Genomic DNA, 27,834 nt, shown 5'->3' on the forward strand with positions numbered 1-27,834 from the left:
TTGCAAAGATAAAGTAAGATTTTTATTGAAAGTTGATAAGCTAAGTAAGTATTATGGATATATGGACATGGCAACATTGTATTGTGATGGTTCAACTCATCCTGGGTCTTTTCCCCGAATTTCACTGCAATGAAACAAAGAAGAGTGAGACATCCCATATGAAATACATAAATCTATATACATGTTTACAAAAAAACAATACTACTAATAGCATATTCATATATACATTTCAGGACAGTATAAAAGTTGCATGATTTGTGAAGCAAACTAATGGGTGTTGCAGCTCGGGCATAGGTGTGGAGCAATATGAAATGTGGGGAATGAAGTAAATAATAGACAGCTCTGTATGGCATCATAAAGGAAGAATATAGGGAGTTCATAGATATAGATTAGTGAACCTGAGTTTCGGTTTTCGAACCGAACACCAAATGTAAAAATCAAGGATCAGGGTTAAGGATTCAGTTGCTTTACGTGCAAACAAAACTCACGCAAGCAAAGCTGTGATCAGTAACGCTTAGTGCTCAGCTCTGTGAGAATTGCGTGCAGTGTTTGGATGGTGCACACTGGGAGTAAAAACAGCGTGATCACATGTAGTGTGCAAAACAAAAATAGAAAAGGCCCGTCCACCTTCCCCCGTAAGTGATCTGCTTATGGCTGGCTGTATGTGGGCAGAGACTCAAACTGACAATCAGTGACTTGATCTGGGGTTCGGTTCAAGCTCGAGCCTGTAAAGCTAGGCTCATTTGCTGCCGGCGAACCGAACCTCGAAAGAACCACTCATCTCTATTCATACACTGTATCATAGGATAATGTTACAAGGAAGAAGATAGATACAAATGATGTAAATGCTGTAAAAAATAAGTATAAAACGTTAAAATCAATAACAAAGGAGAAAACAAAAGAAGTAGAGTGGTTAGTAAACTAGGGAGTTGGCAAACATAATGGATAATATAAAAAAGAAAAAGTTTTTCCAGCTTACCCAATATATTGTAGGATCAAACTGCTATGATTATAGAGGCTGTTAGCACTGGTATATCGTAGAAGCTCTTACCAGCACAAATAGAAGAGATGAATCCAGCGAGCCAAAGTTGTAGTAGATAAAAAGTCTCTTTAGTCTTTATTTCAATCAACAATATGATTGAAATAAAGACTAAAGAAACTTTTTATCTACTACAATTTTGGCTCGCTGGATTCATCTCTTCTATAATGGATAATAGGTATAGTTATGGTTGGATATTGAACACACAATACAAAGATGGGGGCTATAGCCATTCACAAATGGTAAAGACTAAAAGTGTCACATTAGGAATTGCTAGAAATAACTGGAAAATAAATCCCGTACGTCATCAGAACCTAAATCTAGAGAAGGCATTGTTAAATATTTTTTCTTTTATAATCTAGGCTTAACTACTAGGAGGATCTTTTGGGATACATTTAATGCCTATATAAGAAGGAGATTTATTCAGTCAATAGCTAAGCACAGAAAGGTCTCTCATGGAATCAATTATGAGTTTGGTTGCTAAGAAAGAGAGGAATATATGCTCAATGCTGTTGATGAATGCCAGGAATGGATGAGTGCTGATGCAATATTAAAACAAATTCTTGTACTTATAACTCAATTACTTGACCAGACAAAGCCTATAAATAATGGTTAGAAATCAAATCTGGGACAGTATTTGCTCATACACTAAGTGATAACTCTTCGCATGTGGGCACACAACGTTTTAGAAGTGTGCATTATCACCGAGTTTTTCAAGCAGATGATGCTTCAAGAACAGTTGTCTTTTTTTCCCAAAGCATCTATTGCAGCATCTTTTTAATCGTTTTTTTACAACGACTTTGCAGTCTGAATTTTTTTTACTTAGAGTACATAAACTAAAGGTTGTCTTCCAAGCAAACCTGCCTGAAGAATAGTTTGGTAACTTTCTTCAACTACTTTGCATCTTTAGAAACATGAAGCTCTTTTAGAGATGCTCCAAAGACTGAACATATGCACAGCAAGTTGTTTTTACATTACAGTGCATATGTTCATTCTCTTTAGCATTTACATAGAGCTCTTTAATAGCATGTTTACCTGAAAAACATGTGTCGATATACCCAAAGATGGAGATTTATAAGTTCAGATTAGATGATGGCAGATACTCAAGTGATTGAATACATTATATAAAACACTGTGACTCTTTACATACATCTGAATGTACTTTCATAAGGTACAGTGGTTCTAAAAAGTTTACACACCTCTGCTTAAATGCCAGATTTTTTGCAAAAAAAGTAGAATCACATCAGAATTCATAATGTTAGGCATAATCTGTACAAAGGCATTGAATAAGCAAATACAATCATTTTGAGGGGCAAACTATAGAAAACAAAACTAAAATAATGTGGTTCTGTAAAGGTCCAGTCACACTAAACAACTTACCAGTGATCCCAACAACGATAGGGATCGCTGGTAAATTGCTAGGAGGTTGCTGGTGAGATGTCACACTGCGACGCTCCAGCGATCCCACCAGCAACCTGACCTGGCAGGGATCGCTGGAGCGTCGCTACACAAGTTGCTGGTGAGCTCACCAGCAACCAGTTACCAGCCCCCAGCGCCGCGTGGAAGATGCTGCGCTTGGTAACTAAGGTAAATATCGGGTAACCAACCCGATATTTACCTTGGTTACCAGCGCACGCAGCTACACGTGCAGGGAGCAGGGAGAAGCGCACACTGAGCGCTGGCTCCCTGCTCTCCTAGTTACAGCACACATCGGGTTAATTACCCGATGTGTGCTGCAGCTAAATGTGCAGAGAGCAGGGAGCAGCGCACACTGCTTAGCGCTTGCTCCCTGCTCTCCTAGCTACAGCACACATCGGGTTAATTAACCCGATGTGTCCTGCAGCTACATGTGCACAGAGCAGGAGCCGGCACTAGCAGCAAGAGCGGCGGAGGCTGGTAACAAAGGTAAATATCGGGTAACCAACCCGATATTTACCTTGGTTACCAGCGCACGCAGCTACACGTGCAGAGAGCAGGGAGCAGCGCACACTGAGCGCTGGCTCCCTGCTCTCCTAGTTACAGCACACATCGGGTTAATTACCCGATGTGTGCTGCAGCTACATGTGCACAGAGCAGGGAGCAGCGCACACCGCTTAGCGCTGGCTCCCTGCTCTCCTAACTACAGCACACATCGGGTTAATTAACCCGATGTGTCCTGCAGCTACATGTGCACAGAGCAGGAGCCGGCACTGACAGTGAGAGCGGCGGAGGCTGGTAACAAAGGTAAATATCGGGTAACCAAGGACAGGGCTTCTTGGTTACCCGATGTTTACTGTGGTTACCAGCCTCCGCAGAAGCCGGCTCCTGCTGCCTGCACATTTAGTTGTTGTTGTCTCGCTGTCACACACAGCGATGTGTGCTTCACAGCGGGACAGCAACAACTAAAAAATGGCCCAGGACATTCAGCAACAACCAACGACCTCACAGCAGGGGCCAGGTTGTTGCTGGATGTCACACACAGCAACATCGCTAGCAACGTCACAAAAGTTGTTCGTTAGCAGCGATGTTGCTAGCGATGTTGCTTAGTGTGACGGGGCCTTAAGTGTAAACACTTTTATAATTGGGAGTGTGGTTGTGTTCAGAATTAGTAAATCACATTGTTTAGCTTAGAAGAAAGACGTCTCACAGGAGATCTCATTTATTTATTGTTTGCTCCTTGAATTTGTCAACCTTCTCCCACATTTCAAGCTTCAAACATACAGATAAAAATTTTAATGTTATGGTGAAGAATCAACAACAAGTGGGACACAATTGTGAAGTTGAACGGAATTTATTGCTTATTTTAAACTTTGTTAAAAAATAAATAACTGAAAATTGGGGCGTGCAATATTATTTGTCCCCTTTAAGTTAATACTTTGCAGCGCCACCTTTTGCTGCGATTACAGCTGCAAGTCACTTGGGGTATGTCTCTATCAGTTTTGCACATCGAGAGACTGAAATTCTTGCCCTTTCTTCCTTTTCAAATAGCTCAAGCTCAGTGAGGTTGGATGGAGAGCGTTTGTAAACAGCAGTTTTCAGCTCTTTCACAGGTTCTCGATTGGATTCAGGTCTGGACTTTGACTTGGCCATTCTAACACCTGGATATGTTTATTTGTGAACCATTCCATTGTAGATTTTGCTTTATGTTTGGGATCATTTTCTTGTTAAAAGACAAATCTCCGTCCCAGTCTCAAGTCTTTTGCAGACCCCAAAAGGTTTTCTTCAAGATTGACCCTGTATTTGGCTCCATCCATCTTCAAATCAATTTTAACCATCTTCCTTGTCCTTGCTGAAGAAAAGAGGGCCCAAACCATGATGCTGCCAACACCATGTTTGACAGTGGGGATGGTGTGTTCAGGGTGAGGAGCTGTGTTGCTTTTACGCCAAACATTTAGTTTGATATTGTTCCCAAAAAGATTGATTTTAGTTTCATCTGACCAGAGCACCTTCTTCCACATGTTTGGTGTGTCTCCCAGGTGGCTTGTGGCAAACTGTAAATGACACTTTTTATGGATAAGTTTGAGAAATTGCTTTCTTCTAGCTGCTCTTCCAGAAAGGCCAGATTTGTGCAGTGTATGACTGATTGTTGTCCCATGTACAGACTCTCCCATCTCAGCTGTAGATCTCTGCACTTCATCCAGAGTGATCATGGGCCTCTTGCTGCATCTCTGATCAGTCTTCTCCTTGTTTGTTATGACATTTTTGAGGGACGGCCGGGTCTTGGTAGATTTGCAGTGGTATGATACTCCTTCCAATTCAAAATGATCACTTTCACAGTGCTCGTTGGGATGTTTAATGTTTTGGAAATCTTTTTGTAACCAAATCCGGCTTTAAACCTCTCCACAACAGTATCACGGACCTGCCTGTTGTGTTCCTTGGTCTTCGTGATGCTCTCTGTGCTTTAAACAGAACACTGAGACTATCACAGAGCAGGTGCATTTACACGGAGACTTGATTACACACAGGTGGATTATATTTATCATCATCAGTCATTTAGGAGAACTTTGGATCATTCAGAGCTCCTCAATGAACTTCTGGAGGGAGTCTGCTGCACTGAAAGTAAAGGGGACGAATAATATTGCACGCCCCAATTTTCAGTTTATTATTTTTTACAAAAGATTAAGCAATAAATTTCATTCAACTTCACAATTGTGTCCCACTTGTTGATTCTTCACCATAACATTAAAACTTGTATCTTTATGTTTGAAGCCTGAAATGTGGGAAAAGGTTGAAAAATTCAAGGGGGTCGAATACTTTCGCAAGGCACTGTATGTATAAATACATGTTGATTAATATAAAGGACTGGCACAAGACTTATTCCTTCAAAAGACAATACTAAAGACCAGGGGGCATTAACTGCAACGGGAATAAAGGCGATTCAAGCAGCTAAATAGGAAAGGGTTCTTTACAGTTAGAGCAGTCAGACTGTGGAATGCAAGAGGTAGTAATGGCAGATACTATAACAGCTTTTAAAAAATGGGCTGGATGATTTCCTCAGTACACACAACATTGTCGGTTATAAATGATTTAGTGACAAAATGTAGAATTGGTGGAGGAAGGTTGAACTAGATGGACCTAGGCCTTTTTTCAACCTATGTAACATTTAAACTCAGTACACGGCTGCCATCTTTTACACTGATTCTAATGAACTTCATATAAAGTTTAGCTGTTCTAGTAGGATTTTTCTCACATTTTTGTTGCACTTAACAGCTAAAGAAATGGCCTGTAAATGGCTTACAACACAGCAAAGGGATCTTTTAGAAAGTTAACAGTCAGGAGAAGAGTTAAAAAAAATTGCAAGGCAATAGATATATCCTAGAGCACTGTGAAGATGGTCATCAAAAAGTGGCTTAAATTTGCAGAAGAGTGACATTACAAAAAAACAGAAAGTCCCTCAAAAATTGCTGAAAAGACAAGAAGAAAATTGGCCTGGAAGGTGGCTAAGAAGCTTACAAAAATGTTAAATGAACTGCAGGAATTTCTGTCAATTATTGGTTTTATACTGCATGTGAAAACAATCTCCCATATTCTTCATACATCTGATCTGATGGGTAACACATGTGTGGCACGATAGCTCAGTGGTTAGCACTGTAGTCTTGCAGCGCTGAGGTCTTAGGTTGAAATCTCACCAAGGACATCATCTGCTAGGAGTTTGTATGTTCTCCCTGTGTTTGCGTAGGTTTCCTCTGGGGTCTTCGGTTTCCTCCCACACTACAAAGACATACGGATAGGTACCTTAGATTGTGAGCCCCAATGGGGACAGTTGTGCTGATGTATGTAAAGCGCTGTGGCATTAATAGCGCTATATATTGTAAATGAATAAATATTATTATTATAATGTACCAAGATGGAAGCCTTTTCTTGCAAAGAAATACATCCAAACCTAGCTAGGTTTTGCCAAAGCCTACATCAAGTCTGCCAAAAGCAAGTTAGAAAACCTCTCATATTCTGAGGAGTCCAAGGTTGAACTTTTTAGCTTTAAGTCCAGAAAGGTATTTTTGGCTCAAAATCAACACTTCTATTGAATGGTACAGATTTTGACATTAAGGACCATGTGCACACATTGCAGATTTGGTTGCAGACAATCTGCAACCAAATCTGCATGTTCTGTCAAGAAAAATGCTGCAAAAAAAATGTGAGTTTTTGCCACGATTGTAGCACCCCTGAGACTGGTCGCTACAGGGTATATCATTATATCCTTCCAGGGTAGGAAGAGGTTAACCCGGTAAGTTTACACACACCTTACATCACCATACAGCAGGGATAAAACCGGCACAAACCAGAGTTTAATGTTGTGTGATTAATGGACTGTGCAGGAACTGTTTGCCCGCAATTAACCATCTCGGCATGGGAAAAAGAATGGGTGTACCATCATAGGCGGAGCCCAGAAAGAGCGTGAAAAAAGAGCCCCACTGCCAGAATGTTTTATGATTTGTTTGTTGTTTATTTTGTTTTTTAAAAATGCCTTGAGTTATGCGAATGTTTCTTTTTCCTTTCTTTTCTTTTCCATCATCTTTTCTTTCCTGCTTCCTCCTATCCTTTATTGGGTCCCAGTAAAAGGGATGTGTTCATTTGTTGATCTATGAAAAAAATTGGGGTGTAATTTCTTTTTGCAGCCCACGAGTGCTGAGTTTCGCTCTGGGAGAATGTAGCGCCCCTGAGACTGGTCGCTACAGGGTATATCATTATATCCTTCCTGGGCAGGAAGATGTTAACCCGGTAAGTTTACACACAGCTCACATCACCATACAGCAGGGATGCCCTCCCCAATGGGGACTGGGTTCAGGTTTGGATCATTATGGGCACCCCCTTAACATGCTGGGTCCATTGTGCATAGCAGGATGCCAGGCAGCCTAGGGGCCCCCCAAATCCATTGGACCTGAAGAACCAGGGAGAAGCAGTCACTAGGAAATAATTAATAATCTCTCTCACATAGCTTGTTCAAACACAGTCAGGAAGTGACTCAGCCAGTTCCTAGCAGACCCACATCACCATAACAAGGATCTGGATCCTTGCAAAGGTGGGGGGGCAGGAGTAGGAGTAAGTTACAGAGCAGACAGGAAGTACAAGGCAGTTCCAGTCAGAGACAGAGACAGAGCAGACACGCCCTTGGAGCAGCTCCCTGAGGGGCTGCCAGGCACCCCTCGAGGAGGCAGAACAGAACTGTCTGGGATGTAACATCACACCGACCTCTGCAGAAGTCTCCTGCAGATGGGAGCCAGCCAGACCGGGGCTAGTAACACCTGGAGGGGTGGGAGCCAGTACCAGTAATTGTGGGCTCAAGGAGTACAGTCGCTGGGAGAGTACGGGGAGTACTCACAGGGCCAAGGAGCCGGGACAGGTCAGTTACAGCAACCCCAAGAAACCACTGGCCAGGTGACGAGTACCCTAAGGCCCCGTGGGGCTCTATAATATCTGCAACGGTTTTTGGTACTTTTTTTAGCCAATTTTTTCCATTGCTTTCATTGGTGCAATTGCAGGAAAAAACGTAGAAAGAATTGACATGCTGCAGATTTGTTTTGCAACAAAATCTGCAATGAAAAAATGCAGAACGTGTGCACAGCATTTCAGGATTCTCATAGACTTTGTTGTCATCAGGATATCCTTTCAGATTTCTGAAAATCTGCAAGAAAAAAACGCGACAAAAACACAACATGTACACACAGCATCAGGGTAGAATAAGTTCTGAAATGATTCTTCCTATGATTTTTTCACATGAAGAAAATCTAGCATTTTAACAGGAGTATATAGACTTTTTATATCCAGTGTAAGGGGTACTTTACACGTTGCGACATCGCTAGCAATTGCTAGCGATGTCCAGCGTGATAGTGTGGCGCCCCTGACCTGGTCAGGCACCACTGAGTACTACACCCATGCTGGGGGCAGTACAACACAGGTAATCCAGAAGGCTGACCGAGGTGTGGTTACACAGGCGCATAGTAATCAAGTCTCCCACATTGACCTTTGAAGGGACCCCTGGGGAATCCAGGAGGGGGCGTGACCTCCATCTCCACTCAAGGGGTGTGGTAGAGAGTCTGGTTGCTAAGTTGCGGAGGCAGGCACAGAGGGGAGGGAGTAGTGAGCCAGTCTGAAGTGAAGCTCAGGGAGAGCAGTCGCAAAGGAGGAGACCTGGAGGCTCTCACTAGTCAGACACCGCAGGTGCAGTGGTTACTGACGGGGGAGAATGGTCACCTGGTAGTGCCGCCCGAAATCCACCCATGGCTGGAGTGCAAAGGTGTGGCTGAGTACGGGGACTGCCAGGTGAGGACCAGGCCCGCACGGGGTTACAGGTCTCCAGAGCAGGGGCCCATTCAGTTGGCCTGCTTAACCTGCAGGTGGGGATACTTCACACCCTCCACCACAACACCACAGAGTCCGGAGGCAAGTAGCAACGAGAGGGCCCATAGTTCACAAGAGGCAAGCAGCCAGAGTGACCTGGTCCAGGCTACAAGCAGACGGGCTGAAAAAGGGGAGAACAGGCAGAAGCAACTTCCCTGGGTGACCCCATAGAACTACAAGTCTGGGTCGCCACAAAAACACAAGGGCTAGTAAGGCGAGTCAGTAGCCACCCTCACAAATCAGCCTGAAGGAATTCCTGGTTCCACCTGTTTATCACAGCTTCGCCCGGGTTACTCACCCCTGCCATCTGAAAGTGAGTAAAAACCCTGAAAGACATTCTTGCTGTGCGTGTGAGTCATTCTGCGACCTGTGGTTCCACACACCCAAACTGGGCCCTGGGGCCAGCCTCACTCTCGGGAGGCCACTACATCTAACTGCATTCAACATCAGCCCAAGCCATCCCCTAATCTGCAGTGGCGGTCGCCCTGACCGCAATACCGAGAGTGGCGTCACGAATCCTATAGAAGTCAATCTACCTGTGACCTGTGATCAGAAGGACCCAGGACGCGCCGTCCATGAAGACCCTGAGACAACCTGAAGATAACGGGGCCAGCGGGGCGGCACTATAGCACCCGCCCCCGTTGCACATGCAATATGTGGTGATTGCTGCAGTAGCGAACATTATCAGTACGGCAGCTTCATACACACATACCTGGTCGGCGACGTCGCTGTGACCACCAAACAATCCCTCCTTCAAGTGGGAGGTGCGTTCGGCATCACAGCGACGTCACCACGACGTCACTAATCGGCCGGCCAATAGAAGCGGAGGGGAGGAGATGAGCGGGACGTAACATCCCACCCACCTTCTCCCTTCCGCATTGCCGGCGGGATGCAGGTAAGGAGATGTTTGTCGCTCCTGCGGGTTTACACACAGCGATGTGTGGAGCTGCAGGAATGACAAATAACATCGTACCTGCGGTCGAACCGACATTATGGAAATGAACGACGTTACACAGATCAGCGATATTGTACGCTTCTGTACTCGTTCATCGTCGCACCTAGGATTTACACGTTGCGATGTCGCTACCGGCCCCGGATGTGCGTCACTAGCGACGTGACCCCGACGATATATCAGTAGGGATGTCGCAACGTGTAAAGCCCCCCTTATTATATAGGTAGTTTGATGAGCTATCTAAAAATAAGGCTCATGTTCCTGTTGAATAGCTGAATAAGGAGTATAAAACACTACAAGTGAATATTAGTTATTGACTTTTGAGGACGAAATGGACAATTTTCCTCAAGTAATATATGATGGCGGTAAAGGGTTAAGGAATTCTACATTAATGATGAAAGTAGTTGTTAAAATTCCAGCCAAAATATTGTCAGCTGGCTTTAGTATAGTTGTTAGTAATGTTAAATATGATGATCAGTTAAGCTGTATGTCTAGTAAGTCACCAGCCATTAACCCTTTTTGTAATTTTGAACAACTTGTGCTGCTGGTAGCCAGAAAAATGTATTCACTTTAAAAATGTACAAATATAACCTAAAAATTATATACTAAAAGAAAAATCATATTAAACCCACAGACCCATGTGTTTTCTGAAAGCAGACACCTGGCACATTGTTATAATGACACTCAGCACTTTGTACACGCAGGTGCCTTGATGCAATTCTGTGTCAAAATTACACTTGATTGAAAATGCATATAAATTGATTTAGTGGCTGAAAGTATGACACAAACATAACATTTGATAAATTACACCTCCTAAAAATAGAAGTTCAACATGTGAAAGCCCATACATACCCATTAGACATAAATTTACATTAAAAGTTTACCAAGAGGGATGAAAAATCTGAAAATATTAAAGTGAACCTGTCAGGACTCAGGTGTAATATCCTCACAGAACCACGAGCAGTACTAGGTGTATATTGCTATTCCCTGCCTTAAGGTACTGTCACACATAACGAGATCGCTAGCGAGATCGCAGCTGAGTCACCGTTTGGTGACGCAATAGCGATCCCGTTAGCGATATCGTTATGTGTGACACCTACCAGCGATCAGGCCCGTGCTGTGAGATCTCTAGTCGTTGCAGAATGGTCCAGGCCATTTTCTTCAAAGGCGATGTCCTGCTGGGCCGGACCCATCGCTGTGTTTGACACTGTGTGACAGGGTCACTGTGACTGCTGAGATCGTTATACGGGTCTCTACTGCGACCTGTATCATTCCTGCATCGCTGGTAAGGTCTGACTGTGTGACATCTCACCTGCGATCTCCCAGTGACTTTCCTGCGATCCTTATCAGGTCACATCGTTTTTGGGATTGCTGGTAAGTCCTTGTGTGTGACTGGGCCTTTAGTGTCCCTGTATACATTAGCATAGATAAAGAGATCTTTACAAAAAGTATTTCTAAAGATCTTTTATCTTATGCTAATGAGTGTGGTGAATAGTCCATAGGGCATTATTTCCCCCAACTAATCCGCTCCTTTAGCTTATTAGTACTCCCAAAGGGGACGTCCTAACATGTTATTCAATACAGCAGCACCAGTGGTGATACGCGTACTTGTGTCCTCGGCACTTCCGGTAATGCTCACTATGAAGCCTGATGTATGGGTCCTGGCTTCAGCGAGGTCTAGTGTGCATCACCGGAAGTCCCAGGACTTCTGATCAGTGGTAGCAGCGGACACAGGAATGGGCGTCACCGTTGTTGACGTGCTGCGATGCTAAGAGGACCAGTCGGGGAAGTAATGTCCTTGCAACTTTTTTCTGGCCTCATTGCCGTATGATGAAAGATCTTTAGATTTTTCTAAAGATCCCTTTATCTATGCTAGTGTATATGTGACGCCCTGGACTAGTCAGGTTGTCACAGGGTTCTGCACAATCTTTCTCTCCCTGTGCAGTGCTCAACACCCCATAGTTCTGGGTCCCCATCTTGTAGTACTGCCTCCACCAGCATTCACAAATCCTAGATACACCTTGCACCACACCCTGTCAGGCACACCAGTGGGCTGCTTAAGGCTAATTTCACGCATCAGTTTTTGGCATCAGGCACAATCCGGCGTGTGCCTGATGCAACGGATCCGGCGCAGAATATGCAAAAACTGATGTGCCTGATCCTTTTTTTTTGACGGTTCCAATATACCTGAAAACGGATCCGGCGCATCCATTTTTGCATCCTTTTCGTCCGTTTTTTTTTGCTGGATTCGTTTGTTTCAATACATTGGAGCATGCTCAGATTACAAAAACGGATCCGGCGGCCGGATACGTTTTTTACCACATTACGCCGGATCCGGCGTCCATAGGCTTCCATTGTAAATCACGCCGTATTGCGTGATGCATTTTTTTTTTTTTAAAAAAAAACAAAAAACGTTACAAGAGACGTTACATCTGGCCGCCGCATTAGCCAATTACGACGGATCCGGCAAAAGCCGTATGCAACGCAAGGCCATCAGGCACAATCCGGCGCTAATATAAATCAATGGGGGTAAAACGGATCCGGCGCCGGATCTGTTTTATCCGCTTTTTTCCGGATTGTGCCTGCTGGAAAAAAACTGATGTGTGAAAGCAGCCTAAGCAGGAATAGGGCCGCCCACCCAGGGGTCAGGCAGGGAGGTAGGAGGTGTTAAGTCAGAGCAGTGGTAGCCCTCGAGCTGTAAGGATCTCTGAGGAAGCTGGGAGTCTTAGCTCCAAGGGGAGAAACAGACAAGGTCACAGACGGTGGTCTGGACCTTGAGGAGTTGGACCCCCAGTCGCAGGGCATTGAGGCTAGGTGCCTGGGACCTGTCTTGGAGGACGATCAGCAGCCTGGGCCTAATCACCAGTCTGAGGCTGAAGGCACGAAGGGGTACACAGACCCTAGGTCGGGGAGAAGCTTCTGGCAACCCGGCAATTAACCTGTGGAGGACAGGAGCTCTATGGACTGTTCCCCCAAGCTCAGAGATTGGGGGCACTAGCGCAACGAGGGGGATAGAGCTTTCCAAACAAGCGGCCCACTGAAAACCCAAGCATGAGTCCCTGAGAGCAAGATCTTCTACTTAGCCACAGTGGGGAGCGGGGCCCGGAAAGCTCCAAGCTGACGGGCCACAAAGGACACTTTAAATTCAGTGCCAGGAGGCAGGTCACGGACCACCAGGCAGTGCTGCAGGGGATTGGACCCAGACGAGCTCCCCTCAGGAGACAGTGGCAGTCATAGACTTGGTTTACCCTGTTGTCAGCGTCTGCTTTATTGCTAAGTGAGTACCTAATTAACCCCTGCAGCCAGCGAGCCTGCGCTGCCCCTGCAACACAGCACTACCATCCAGAGTCCCAGGGTAATCTCCTACCCGTAGAGGGTCACGTCACCTAGCTGCCCGACTCGATCACCCCGGGTACTCCCAACGGCAGCAGCGGTACTCAAAATTACCGTACACCACGGGTGGCATCACGAGCTATATTTACCTCCGCTGTAAATACCCCCTTCTTCATTTGAGTGTGGCCCCTAGCACCTGGGTCCGGAAACCCTCGATCCACAGGAACCCCGGATCTGAGTGGTTCGACCGCTGCAGGGGCGGCACATATACAGGTACGGTTAGGCAGGGATTAGCATTATGCACCCAGAACTGCAGTATATAGTTAAGAAAACACAGTCTCCTTTGAATCCCAGCCACAGACACAGGGTGGTGTGCATTAAAAGTCTCTGTCAGAGTTAACAAACTGCGATCATTAGAGGCAGGTGCAGGCTGAAACAAACAACCATTACCTGTCGATCATGGGGTGCGCTAACCGCAGTGACAGCTATGGTCACTAGTCACCAAACTGATGATTTAGGTTCACTCTTCTACAGCTGATTGATAGCTCTAGTATGTGTCAATCACCTACAGGTAGGTTGGAGAACTGCAGCTCATGAAATCTGAGCATTTGAAGGTGTTTGCACATTACTGGAATGCTTCCAGCGCTTGTTCACTCTGCATCTAATAGTAAAACTGATATTATTGAACAACGGTTAGGGTTTGTTAAATGATCATCAATTGGCTAAATGTTTGCCTTTCGGTGGTCATTTAATAGCTTGCTTAGAGAGGCTGACCACGCTTACGATGTGAACAGACTGTTCATTGCTCACTATAGCACATACACTATTTCCACTGGATGATGTGATGCCAAGAACAAGCTTAAAAATCACTTCACCCAATGAATGAGTGTTTTGCTTGTTCACTGGGTGATCAGCAGCCTGTTTACACGTCATGGTTATAGTGAGCGAGCGTTCCTGGAAACACTGAAATGCTTCCTCGGAATCTATATATATAATTGCCTTATTCTGTCTGTCTGTCTGTCTGTCTGTCATGCTCCAAAATTGTGTCCTTACGGTGACACAAAGCTGATTGGCCGCTGGGCTCGCCATGGCCCCGCCCCCCACATGGATTGGCCTCTCGCCCCGGCTCTCTGCAGGCCCCGCCCCCCTCACTCAATGCACGCTCGCTCTGGCCCAACTGACACGGAGCTCCGACTCCCAGGTGAGTACACACACACACATCAGATCACACTCACTCTCACACACACCTCACACATCACATCCACACACTCACAACATCCTGGGATATCGCTTGCTTCTACACCGGCTCCATCACGATCCCAGCAGCGCCAGACATAACCTTGCGATGCTGGGATCTTGACGGAGGCCGTGAACGCTGGTAACCATTATACCCATCGGGTAACTAAGGTCCCTTGGTTACCCGATGTGTATCATAGTTACCAGTGTACACCGGCTCACACTCACTCTCACACACACCTCACACACACATCACATCGCATCCACACACTCACAGCATCCGGCGATATCGCTTGCTTCTCGGCCTCGATACTGTGCTGTTGTGACCTTCCAGGACCTGCCGGAGGATCACATGGCCAGAAGCATGTGGTATCTCCGGATGTTGTGAGTATGAGCGCGTATGTGCAATATCGTCAATGTGTGTGTGAGTGAGTGTATGCGATCGGGTGTGTGTGAGTGTATGCGATTGGGTGTGTGTGGGTGTGTGTGAGTGTATGCGATCGGATCTGTGAGTGTCGGCAGAGGAGCATGGCGTGCTGGAGGAGGCTGGGAGGAGAGAGGCTGATCCTGGGGAAGGCTAGGATGGAGAGGCTGATGCTGGGGACAGAGAGGCTGATGCTGGGGACAGAGAGGCTGATGCTGGGGACAGAGAGGCTGATGCTGGGGACAGAGAGGCTGATGCTGGGGACAGAGAGGCTGATGCTAGGGACAGAGAGGCTGATGCTGGGGACAGAGAGGCTGATGCTGGGGACAGAGAGGCTGATGCTGCGGGGAGAGAGGCTGATGCTGCGGACAGAGAGGCTGATGCTGCGGGCAGAGAGGCTGATGCTGGGGACAGAGAGGCTGATGCTGCGGGGAGAGAGGCTGATGCTGCGGACAGAGAGGCTGATGCTGCGGGTAGAGAGGCTGATGCTGGGGACAGAGAGGCTGATGCTGGGCACAGAGAGGCTGATGCTGGGGACAGAGAGGCTGATGCTGCGGGGAGAGAGGCTGATGCTGGGAGGAGAGAGGCTGATGCTGCGGGTAGAGAGGCTGATGCTGGCGCAGCATGGCGGATGGAGCACGTTTGGGAGTGCGCAGCATGGCGGATGGAGCACGTTTGGGAGTGCGCAGCATGGCGGATGGAGCACGTTTGGGAGTGCGCAGCATGGCGGATGGAGCACATTTGGGAGTGCGCAGCATGGCGGATGGAGCACGTTTGGGAGTGCGCAGCATGGGGGATGCAGCACGATGGGGAGTGCGGAGTATGGCGGATGGAGCACGTTTAGGAGTGCGCAGCATGGCGGATGGACCACGTTTGGGAGTGTGCAGCATGGCGGATGGAGCACGTTTGGGAGTGCGCAGCATGGGAGATGGAGCACGATGGGGGGTGCGCAGCATAGGGGATGGAGCATGATGGGGAGTGCGCAGCATGGCGGATGGAGCACGTTTGGGAGTGCGCAGCATGGCGGATGGAGCACGTTTGGGAGTGCGCAGCATGGGAGATGGAGCACGATGGGGAGTGCGCAGCATGGCGGATGGAGCACGTTTGGGAGTGCGCAGCATGGCGGATGGAGCACGTTTGGGAGTGCGCAGCATGGCGGATGGAGCACGTTTGGGAGTGCGCAGGATGGGAGATGGAGCACGATGGGGAGTGCGCAGCATAGGGGATGGAGCACGTTTGGGAGTGCGCAGCATGGCGGATGGAGCACGTTTGGGAGTGCGCAGCATGGGGGATGCAGCACGATGGGGAGTGCGGAGTATGGCGGATGGAGCACATTTGGGAATGCGCAGCATAGCGGATGGACCACGTTTGGGAGTGCGCAGCATGGCGGATGGAGCACATTTGGGAGTGCGCAGCATGGGAGATGGAGCACGATGGGGGGTGCGCAGCATAGGGGATGGAGCACGATGGGGACTGCGCTGCATGGGGGATGGAGCACGATGGGGAGTGCGGAGTATGGCGGATGGAGCACTTTGGGAGTGCGCAGCATGGCGGATGGAGCACGTTTGTGAGTGCGCAGCATGGTGGATGGAGCACGTTTGGGAGTGCGCAGCATGGGAGATGGAGCACGATGGGGAGTGCGCAGCATGGCGGATGGAGCACGTTTGGGAGTGCGCAGCATGGGGGATGGAGCACGATGGGGAGTGCGCAGCATGGGGGATGGAGCACGTTTGGGAGTGCGCAGCATGGCGGATGGAGCACGTTTGGGAGTGCGCAGCATGGCGGATGGAGCACGTTTGGGAGTGCGCAGGATGGGAGATGGAGCACGATGGGGGGTGCGCAGCATAGGGGATGGAGCACGATGGGGAGTGCACTGCATGGGGGATGGAGCACGATGGGAAGTGCACACCTCCCCCCAACACACACACACGCGCACTGCACAACACACCACACACACACACTGGGAACCACAAACAACTGCCCTACACAGACACCCACACACAGACAACGCTGCACACACAAATATACGCACATACCGCACAACACACACATTGCACAAAACATACCTCCCCCCAAAACACACCACACACACACAAACCGCGCAACACACACACAACGCTACAGACACACAGCGCTCCACAAACAACGCAACACACAAACAACACCGCTCTCACCCCCCGCCACACCCAGACAACACCCAGAACATGTACAGCGCCCTACACAAACACTTGGTAACTACGCACAACAACATCTATATATATATATACATATAACAAAAATCATACATGAACTACACAATACGTAAATTCTAGAATACCCGATGCGTAGAATCAGGCCACCTTCTAGTAATAGTATAACTGCCTCCTAATTGACGCACTTCTATTATAATCAGGGTATGTGGTAATACACCTCGGACGGGGCAGCATAAATCTGGTAACAGGTTTGCTTAATAGTTAGTAAAACTTGCTTCCAATCCTTTGATTTCGGTTTATATGAAATACTTTAAAATATTCAAACAAATCTCAGTGGACTTGCTCTGACATAAGAGAAGAGGGAGTTAAAGGTAACCTGTCAGGTGCAATATGCACCCAGATCCACAAGCAGTTCTGGGTGCATAGTGCTAATCCCTGCCTAAGGCTATGTGTGAACTAGAAAAGTGATTTTTCTCAAGAAAATTTCTGTGGTTTTGCAATAAATAATATAGATAATCGATAGACAGATAATGGATAGAGGGAACGATGGATAGATGAATAGATAGATAGATGAGAAAGACCTATATAATGTCCCACCTCCCTGCATTTTCTAAGCTGGCACCCTCTAGTGACTTTCATGTAGCACTAAAGGGTGCTTAGCCTTGTATTTAGCCATAAAATAAATAAATAATTAAAAAAAAAAAATGACGTGAGGTCCCCCCATCTTTTGTAGCCAGCTAGGGTAAAGCAGATGGCTGCAGCCTGCAAACCACAGCTGGCAGCTTCACCTTGGCTGGTAATCCAAAACAGAGGGCACCCCACGCTGTTATTTTACATTAAATAAATAATTTAAAACAAAAAACGTGGGGTCCCCCCCAAATTGCATCACCAGCCGAGGTAAAGCGGACAGCTGTGGTCTGGTATTCTCAGACTAGGGAGGTCCACTGTTATTGGACACTGCCCAGCCTAAAAATAGCAGACCGCAGCCGCCCCAGAAGTGGCGCATCCATTAGACGTGCCAATCCTGGCGCTTCGCCCCAACTCATCCCGTTGCCCTGCTGCGTTGGCAAATGAGGTAATATATGGGGTTGATGCCAGATGTGTAATGTCACCTGGCATCAAGCCCTGGGGTTGGTGAGGTCAGGCGTCTATCAGATACCCGACATCCCCAACCCAGTCAGTAAGAAATAAAAAATAGACAACAAAAAAAGTTTTATTTGAAAAAACACTCCCCAAAACATTCCCTCTCTCACCAATTTATTGAAAAGAACACGTCCGGCGTAATCCAATAAGGGGGGGGGGTCCCACGGCGATCCATACCATAGTCGCTGTCCCAGTCAATGAAGAACAGAATGTTCCCCATTGGCTGGGAGAGCAATGCAGTGACCTGAGCTAACATCAATAGCCCAGCTCACTGCATGGGATGCCGAGCGCTGCTGTCAGGAGGTTAGATGAGATCATTACATGCTGTGATCATCTCCTGTACTGCTGACGTCAGCGCTGTCACTGACTTCTATGCCCGCCGCGTTGTCAGAAGTATCGCGAGAGCCCGTGACGTCACCCCTAGTGACAGTCTCGGGCCGCTCACGAGAAGGGCATAGACAGCAGTGACCGCGGTGACGTCAGGAGGCAGGAGATCGTCACAGCAGGTAATGATCTCACCTCCTGACAGCAGCGATCGTCATCCCCGCGGCTGCCAGCACTGCAGGGTGTCAGTGTCTGCCTGCGCTGCCGCGTGACAAGCTGCTGACACTGCGGGCACACACTGACACCCTGCAGTGCAGTGTTAGTGTCTGCCTGTGTCAGTGTCTGCCTGCGCTGCAGCGTGACAAGCTGCTGACACTGCGGGCACACACTGACACGCAGCAGTGCAGGCAGCCACGAGGCTGGAGCGGGACACACACTGCACGGGCACCTGAAGGTCGCACGGAAGTGCTTCTGTGTGGCGTCCAGGGAGTGTGACGTATGTGTTTACTCTGCTCCGCTTCCTCTTCCTGGCATAATGACATCGCTTCCTGCAAAACCGCAGGCAGCGATGAGCATTACCGCAGGTAAATCGCGGCTATACCGGGGGTATACCGCACATCATTTGCTACCTGCGGTATACCCCCGGTATTTCGAGATTACATTACAGTGAATGGAGTGAAATTCCGGGGGTATACTGCAGCTACCTGCGGAAAATAATGGACATGCTCATTTTCTCAAGAAATTTTCTAAAGAAATTCTTCTCAAGAAAGTTTCTTGAGAAAAATCCGCAGTGTGCGCACAACTATTTTTTTTTCACATAGGATTTGCTGGGAAATGTCTGCACAAAGATTGCAGACATTTCTCAAGAAATTTCCGCGGCAAATCCGCGGGTAAATCCGCGGGTAAAACACACTAGTGCGCACAGGGCCTAACCGTCCCTGTATACACTAGCATAGATAAAGGGATCTTTAGAAAAAGTATTTCCAAAGATCTTTTATCTTATGCTAATGAGCAAGGGGACTAGGCCTCTGGGTGTTACTTCCACCAAATAGCCGCCCTCTTAGCATGTTTGTACGCCCACACGGGCGTGTTAACATGCTACTCAATGCAGCAGCACCAGCTGTGACATACATACCTCCATCCACTGTCTCTGCTGTTCAGAAGTCTCTGGCACTATCGGTTATGCACACTAGACCTCTCTGAAGCCGAGACACGTACACCCAGCTTCATACTGCGCATGACCAGAAGTTCCAGGGACTTCTGAACAGCAGACACAGGTACACATGTCCCCGCTGGTGATGCTGCATTGAGTAGCATATTAGCATGCCCCTATGGGTGTGCTACCATGCTAAGAGGTGAGCTGGACATTTCATTCTGTGAATCCCCCTGACTGTGTGTGTCCTGTTGGGACCCGGTCGCTCTCAGCCCTTAGCCACATTGAGGCCTATTTTAGACCCATGGTAAGGTTTTAATATTAGAGAGTGTAGGTACTATCCCAACTGGGTACACCTTGGCGATGGTGGGATAGCTTTATCCTTTTTTTGATCAAAAACAGTGTTTACTAAGTACCCTATGTTTATATGCACTATGCTTTTATTAGTTACAGCAGGGTATATTTCACAATTTGTCCCTTGGTTTCTCTTTGTCTTATGGCCAGTGTGAACATGAGCTCACAAGCTCCATGTATACCATCTCATACTCCGGCTCACTTTTTTGTTTTTATGTAGTTTTTTGTATTCAGTACAAATGGGGTGTGGCCCTCCCTCTTGGTGAGCTGGACATTTCATTCTGTGAATCCCCCTGACTGTGTGTGTCCTGTTGGGACCCGGTCGCTCTCAGCCTTTAGCCACGTTGAGGCCTATTTTACACCCATGGTATGGTTTTAATATTAGAGAGTGTAGGTACTATCCCAACTGGGTACACCTTGGCGTTGGTGGGATAGCTTTATCCTTTTTTTGATCAAAAACAGTGTTTACTAAGTACCCTATGTTTATATGCACTATGCTTTTATTTAGTTACAGCAGGGTATGTTTTCACAATTTTTTCCTTGGTTTCTCTTTGTCTAATGACCAGTGTGAGCATGAGCTCACAAGCTCCATGTATACCATCTCAAACTCCGGCTCACTTTTTTTTTTTTTGTTTTTTTTTGTTTCTTTTTTTTCATGATAAGAGGGCGGCTAGTTGGGGGGAGTAACGCCTTTGTGACTAGTCTCTGGCCTCATTAGCATATTATAAAAAATCTTTCTAAATATTTTTCCTAAAGATCTCTTTATGCTTCTAGATACAGTGACAGTTAGGCAGGGATCATAGATATGCACCCAGAACTGCTCGTGGTTCTGGGTACATATTGGACCTGACAAATTCCCTTAAAACATACTGTAGATAAGTACACTGTAGACAATATGAAGGCGAGCTGGGGGTAATTTTAAAGGATATTCTATTTCTTTACAGACAAAGCATAGGATACGTAACATATGCATTTAATAAAGTTTGCCAATTGTATTGTAATGATCAGATAAGTTAATAGCACCGAGGGACATATGGCACACACATTGTTAGGAAATTAGAAGAATTATATCCATAATGGAATATATATATTATCCATTCTCCACTTTTTGATAAGAGATTTAAGGAGATTGAGAAATGATCTGGCTTTCACATGTGGGTGGGTGGAAGGGAGTATTAATATAATATATACCAATAGTGTCATCTTCTGTGGTACAAGACTTCTTACAAAACTCAATAACGTCATTGATCCAAATGAATGGAGTTTACTGGAAATACTGTATGTTTTATAAGAAAATGTATATTTCTAAGGTTTACCACATAGGAGGAAATAAAGAAACTATCCCTTGTCTCGGAAACTTTTTGGAATTGAATGCAAAACACCACGGATGTTTCATTAGGCATTTGCATGTATAATGCCTTTATTTAAGTAATAGTATTACTTAATAATCCTATATTATATATAATAATATATTATATATAATAATCCTACCTATACCGTACATATATTTTACACAATCCTTCATAATCATGTCCTTCATCGGTTTTAGAACCCATGGATTGTATAGGGGAAAGTCCTGACATGTAGGTGCATATGGTTTTGATATCTACAACTAGGAAAGTGAGATGAATTTTGCCCCAGTTTCCATTTCTTCTCGTCTACAGACTTGTTAGTAGTTTGGGGGGGGGGGGGTAGGTTATATAGTAGTAATGCTTAAACTAGGATTAAAAACTGAAGATGATAATATATATATATATATATATATATATATATATATATATATATATATGAAACCCTTTATCTTTTAACTTAGTAAAAATATTTAAATAATGTGGCAAAATGACTGCCAATATATTCTTAAATGGTTACATTAAACGGTTAAATTAATGGTTAATTCTTAAATGGTTAAAGGTATATGGCTTTTTGGTATTAGAGATGAGCGTCTCATGTAGGTACTATATGATGGAACGTGATGTGACATATCAGAATGGATCATGCACTGTTACACTGCTGCGGGTCCTGATATTTTATACCTACAGATAACAGCTTGAAATGGGTGATAGAAAGCATAGGAAAGGGATTGATATAGAAAAGCGTGCAGAATGAAGAAGTGCAGCTCCCCAGCACACACTGCTCACTGGATAAGGATTCCTGTTACAGCAATTGCCTTCCTCTGTGTCAAACTATGGCAGAGACAGATGAAGAGGATTGCTCAGGCATCAGGAATTAGGGTGCCAAGAGCATCACAAGGCACGAGGATTCATGTATTGACTAGCATTCCCTTGCTGGCAATGTAAGGTTATAATGATGTACTGTACACACCCCCAGCGCACTGAAGTGAGGGCATACAATGAGTGGAGCCATTGCCCCTACCATCTGCATGTCTCATTAATGTCCCTTCTGTACTATGGTGGTGGCTGCTAGGCTCCTCTCCATACCCCTTCTTCACCCTCACTCTTTGATTTAGGCTTCTGACTCAATGTTTGCCTATTCTTTTCCTCCCACATATCCCCAATTAATAGCATTTGCCATATTGTGTAAACATTGTGCAGCCTTTTATAATAAAGCTTCATCTAAACAATAAGAAGAACAGTTATAGAGTGTGATACATAAAGGAGGAAGGTCAGGTACACAAATGGGAAACACTTGAGATATTAAGATGAAAAATAATCTTTATCAGATATCTGTGCCTGGAGGTTTCATAGTACAGCAAATGTAGCAGTGACGTCTACTACCACAGAAATAGTCACCCAGCTTTCTTAGGGTACGGAATGGTAAAATTGCCATATTACACAGTGATCTATCCTCTGACTGTATTATTGCATGCTTGGGTAGACATGACATCCAGGACTCAGTCTCAGAGTTCACTATCACTCTCATTGGTATTAAAGCAGTAAACGTATGCATGGGAACTACAGGTAACAGAAACCCAATTGTTATTTTTTAATTCTTAAAAAGCTGAAGTAGTCAATCAATTACACATTGCTGACATTTCTATTTAGCCTATATTTAGAACTTTTTCTGAGAAAGCGGAGTGGCACCCAATATACCCATCATTATTACCCAAAAACATGGATTTTATCTAACTTTCTGTGTACAGATTTGCCAAATTGGGAAATGCTATAGCCTGCTCAGGATTATTGTAAAATGAAACTGGTGTCCCTACCCAACTTTCCCAGAATTGATATACTAGTATTTAAAGGCAATCTCACCAGAAGAATATGTATATATCCATACTGGTCATCACCCAACTTTACCACTTTCCCAGACTTGATATAATAGTAATATAGTATTTAAAGGCAATCACACTAGAAGAATATATATATATATATAAATATACATTATATATATATAAAAATATATATGTATATATATATATATATATATATACATATATATATATATATATATATACATATATATATTTATATATATATTTATATATATATATTTTTTTTTTTAATTTAGATATATACATATGTATATATATATATGTATATATATAGCATATATATAAATCTCTCTCTCTCTCTGTATATATATATATATATATATTCTTCTAGTGTGATTATATGACTACATAGAGATAGATTTTATATATATATATTTATTTATATTTATATATATAAAGCTGAAGTATACGTATATGTATGTATATATATATATATATATATATTTATTTTATTTTTTATTTCATTTTTTTTTAAAGCTGTGCTAATATATTGTCTCAAGCACTGTATGAAGCCCCTTAATCTCACTGTCTGTCCTGCCATATATTTTTCAAAGTAGCAAGTGTCAGAGTTTTGTTTACAAATATTGTTCTTTACTGTGTTTCATGACATATACTTAACATGGCAAAAGCTATGCGATTGCAGCCTGTGTGATATGCCTAGTGGATACAGTTAGAGCTGGAGCTCCACACTTACTTGAGGCATGCACACATGTAGAGGGAAGATCAAGGAGTACAAGAGGAATAACATGTCTTATGATATGACACATCAGGAAGGCATCAAGCACTGTTGCTGAGATAGATGTATCAGCAATCAGCCTACATTTTCCCCAGCTGCATATCCTGTTATTGCCAGACATATGCTCATGTACTGGATATGGGGGAGGGAATGAATGGGAAACACATTGATTAAGAAAAATAAATAGAAAAGGAAGAATGAGAATGAAGGAGAGGTACAGTGGGAACCTTGCAGCCACTGTAGTATAGGAGGATATTAATGAGACATGCAGATGGTGGGGGCAGCTGCTCATTTTATACACTCTACAGCTAGCTGGGTGCTTGCTTCATTCTAACCTTCCATCAGTAGCTAGGAAATGCTAGCCAATTCACTATTCCACTTGCCTTGTCTTCTCATCCTGTGACTGAGCAGTCCTGCTCCCTGGCACCGCCTGGCACTGAGCAGATGCTGCAGGAGGAATCCGCATCCATGTAGACTGCTCGGCAAGGCTGGCCAGATGGGGATGCTCTAGGACATCAGCCTGCTGGAAGCACAGCAACTTCCCCGGGATGGATTTGTGTCTTGGATCTGTGTTCTTTGCATGAGAAGGGGACACCAGCCCAATCAGAAGTGTGTGTGATTTCCTTGCCTACGATTGGAGTTCTGTGAAATGTCATGCAGTCCTGTCACTTCTCCTCCCCCTCATAAGCCCAGAGTTGCCTTGTAAATCCGACTATAAACAAAGTGGCTTGTCCAGAACCAAAGCCATTCATTCCTGCCCAAGTTCAGCAGCTCCTGCTCAGTCACAGCATCCTAAGTAGAACAAGAAGGATTCCAGTTATGACATCTTGCAGGAAGGGTTAATTGTCACCTTCGTTTCCACCTAGAATATGAAGTGGCCGGTGATGCTCCAAGTCCTGGTGTGGGACATCTCCCTTCAGAGTGATTGTCTGGTACCTTCTTTTCTCTGGAGCTCCAGGATGATCTGCTATGGATGTGGTCAATAAGGGACACAAGGACAGCTTACTTCACAGCTCGATGGTGATCCAAGACTCCGGAATGAGGAACGGCAGGGGTCTTCAGGACCAGTGGGCTGATACAGTGGCTGTGAGACCAAGGACCACTGAGAGGCAGATCACTGTTCACAGGAAGCTAGTTCTGGGATTTGCTCTGTCTATCCTGGCTCTGATTGTTGTGACTATCATTGCAGTGTTCCTCAGTGTTCGGTTTGAGGAATGCACAGATGGATCCACTAGAACAATTAACAACAGCATCCTGGAGGCAGCCAGGTTTAACCAAAATCTGGAGGTGGGTAAGGATGCTGGGGATGGGACCAATCATCTGCAGGAAAAGGATCAGGAAGAAGACTGGAAGCCATGGACTTATCTGAGATTACCCACACACTTGAGACCTCTACATTACAATCTGATGATCACTGCCTTCATGGAAAACTTTACTTTTTCTGGAGAACTTAATGTGGAGATTGAGTGTCTAAACTCTAGTAGATACATTGTGGTCCATGCCCACAGATTAAATGTGGAGAGAGTCCAAGTAGCAGAGGACAAGGTGGCAGGGGAAGTCAAAGTTTCCAACTTCTTCTCTTACCCACCCAACCAGGTATTAGTGGTGGTTCTTAACAGGACTCTGGAGGCACAGAAAAGTTATAATATGAAGATCATTTATAATGCCATTATAGAGAATGAATTACTTGGCTTCTTCCGGAGTTCTTATGTGATACATGGAGAAAGAAGGTAACTACTATATCCATGCTTCTAATGTGCTCTAATGTACAGCATGAGGAATAGAAGGCTCTCCATAACTGATTGTCAGAGGTCTCTCATTGTTTGCTACCTCCTTTGTGTAGTTTAGCTAAGCTTAAGGTTATAATGACATACAACACCCACCTTGCTTTAGTGAGCAGATGCCCCCACCATCTCTGTGTCTCATTATTATCCTTCACTACAGTGGCTGAAAGGTTTCCTCCTGATCCTCTCCTTCACCCTCACTCTAATTCATATTTCTTAGTTTCATCCCACTCTGTCCATTCCCTGTATCCAGTGTATATGTCTCTAGCTACAAGTAAGAGGACATGCTGCTGGGGAAGTGGCAAGCTTCTGCCTGATACAGCTATATCATGGAAAGAGCTTGATGTCTTTATGATGTGGCAAATGTAAAGACATCATACTCTTCTTGTACAGCTTGATCTTAACTATATATATATATATATATATATATATATATATATATATATATATAAAAAATATATCTATCTTTTTATATATATATATATATATATATATATATATATAATCTAACTATCTATCTATCTATCCATCCATCTATATATATATATATATATATATATATATATATATATATATATATATATATATATATATATATATATATATATATATATATATATAATATATATATATATATATATATACATACACATATGTACAACTTGATCTTTCCTATATATATATATATATGTACATATATATATATATATATATATATATATACACATATATCTATATATATACTGTATATGTGCGTGTGTGTGTATATATATATCCATGCAGGAAGATCCAACATGTACCACTGCATGTGCTGCCCCTTAGCCAGGAGCGGACATACTACAGGGGCCCAAGAGGTAAGGGGGCCCATTTCCAACTCTTCTGTCAGTGCTCTTTCTGGACATAGCCCCAAAACTTATATTAGACAGTTTCATCCTCTAGTCCTTATTGTGCCATGTGACAATACATTGAAATAAAGAACTTAAAGAGTCAACAAAAAGTACAGTTTATAATGATATCTTCTTATGTAAAAGTACTGGTTTATGTCCGCATTGCAAAACAGGTGGATATTGAAAACAAATTCTGTTGACAACCACCTACTTGATTTTTTTTTTAACTCTGCTGTGTTAATATGAGGGAAAAAAAAGTTGACACAAAACAAGCCTGTGGGAAGGTGCTGGCGGTCTAGAAGTAGCATGCTTTACTTTTTATCCCTTGTTGTAGCAATTAAGATCTCCATATTGATTCGAAAGAGCGATACATCACGTGGAAAGCAGCGGTGGGACACATCCACATGCAGTTAATTAACTTGTTTATCATGGTTTCTGTAATAATAAAATACATGGTTATTGGCGTCTTACACCAACGTTTGATTTGTCGTGTGTTTGGGGATAAAAAGAGAAGTGTCAGTTTTTCTTTTTACCGCCTGCTCCCAACTGACAGTAAAGAACAGGAAAACTTCATACTGCAAAATCTCATTAGCATGCATTTTATTTGCTATGCCTTCCTTTTAATTACTGCACTGGGGTAGACTCTCCAAATCTGCATAAACTACTCCTAATTTGTATAATTTGCATATAATTGAAAAGCCTCCAGCATAGTGTCACACAGTGCATGCCACAGTGTGTAAAATGACAGCCAATGTAAATTGCATCTGACAAACGTAAGCACAATTTACACCACCTTGCCCTAGTTTTGCAAGTAAAGCCATTCCTTATTGAATTATTAACAATATGTGCTTGTTTGTAAGAATGAGCCTCTGGAGAGTGGCAGGTGCTTTTTAGCACTGCGCCCGGTTTGTGACATCCTTGTAAGAAGCTTGTGAACTTATGTTAATATTTGGGCTCTTGGTATTAAAAAAACCCCACATGGGATACTTTAAAGAACAATTCCTCAATTTGAAAAATGTCTCTGATTTTAATTAAGGGTAAGGCAGTTGTCTTGTAGTGTGAAGTCTTTTAATATTTTATTGCGACATTTCTCATTTCTATATATTTCTGGGAAAGTTGAGTGACAATATGGCCACTAGGTTGACAATTGTGTCTACGGGGGATATCACAAAGCTCTTTTAGAGTTTTAAATGTCAAGTCTGCTTAGTTTGGGAATAATATAGGTGC

General features: G+C 44.5%; 1 protein-coding gene and 1 long non-coding RNA gene across 2 annotated transcripts in view; one reads left to right on the plus strand and one right to left on the minus strand.

The window, feature by feature from the left end:
• On the minus strand, positions 1-25,934 carry LOC142303502 (uncharacterized). The gene is made up of 2 exons (XR_012753034.1): positions 24,320-25,934; positions 1-124 (listed from the first exon to the last, which is right to left on the minus strand). It is a non-coding gene; the product is annotated as an uncharacterized LOC142303502 (long non-coding RNA).
• Positions 24,247-27,834, plus strand: part of TRHDE (thyrotropin releasing hormone degrading enzyme) — a 1,371,551-nt gene continuing 1,367,963 nt past the window's right edge. The window contains exon 1 of the mRNA XM_075344896.1: positions 24,247-25,666. Within this exon, the coding sequence (XP_075201011.1) occupies positions 24,906-25,666 (761 nt within the window). The 5' untranslated portion in view covers positions 24,247-24,905. The remainder of the gene's footprint in view (positions 25,667-27,834) is intronic.

This window comes from Anomaloglossus baeobatrachus, chromosome 4 (assembly GCF_048569485.1).
Source record: "Anomaloglossus baeobatrachus isolate aAnoBae1 chromosome 4, aAnoBae1.hap1, whole genome shotgun sequence".
Taxonomy (NCBI): domain Eukaryota; kingdom Metazoa; phylum Chordata; class Amphibia; order Anura; family Aromobatidae; genus Anomaloglossus; species Anomaloglossus baeobatrachus.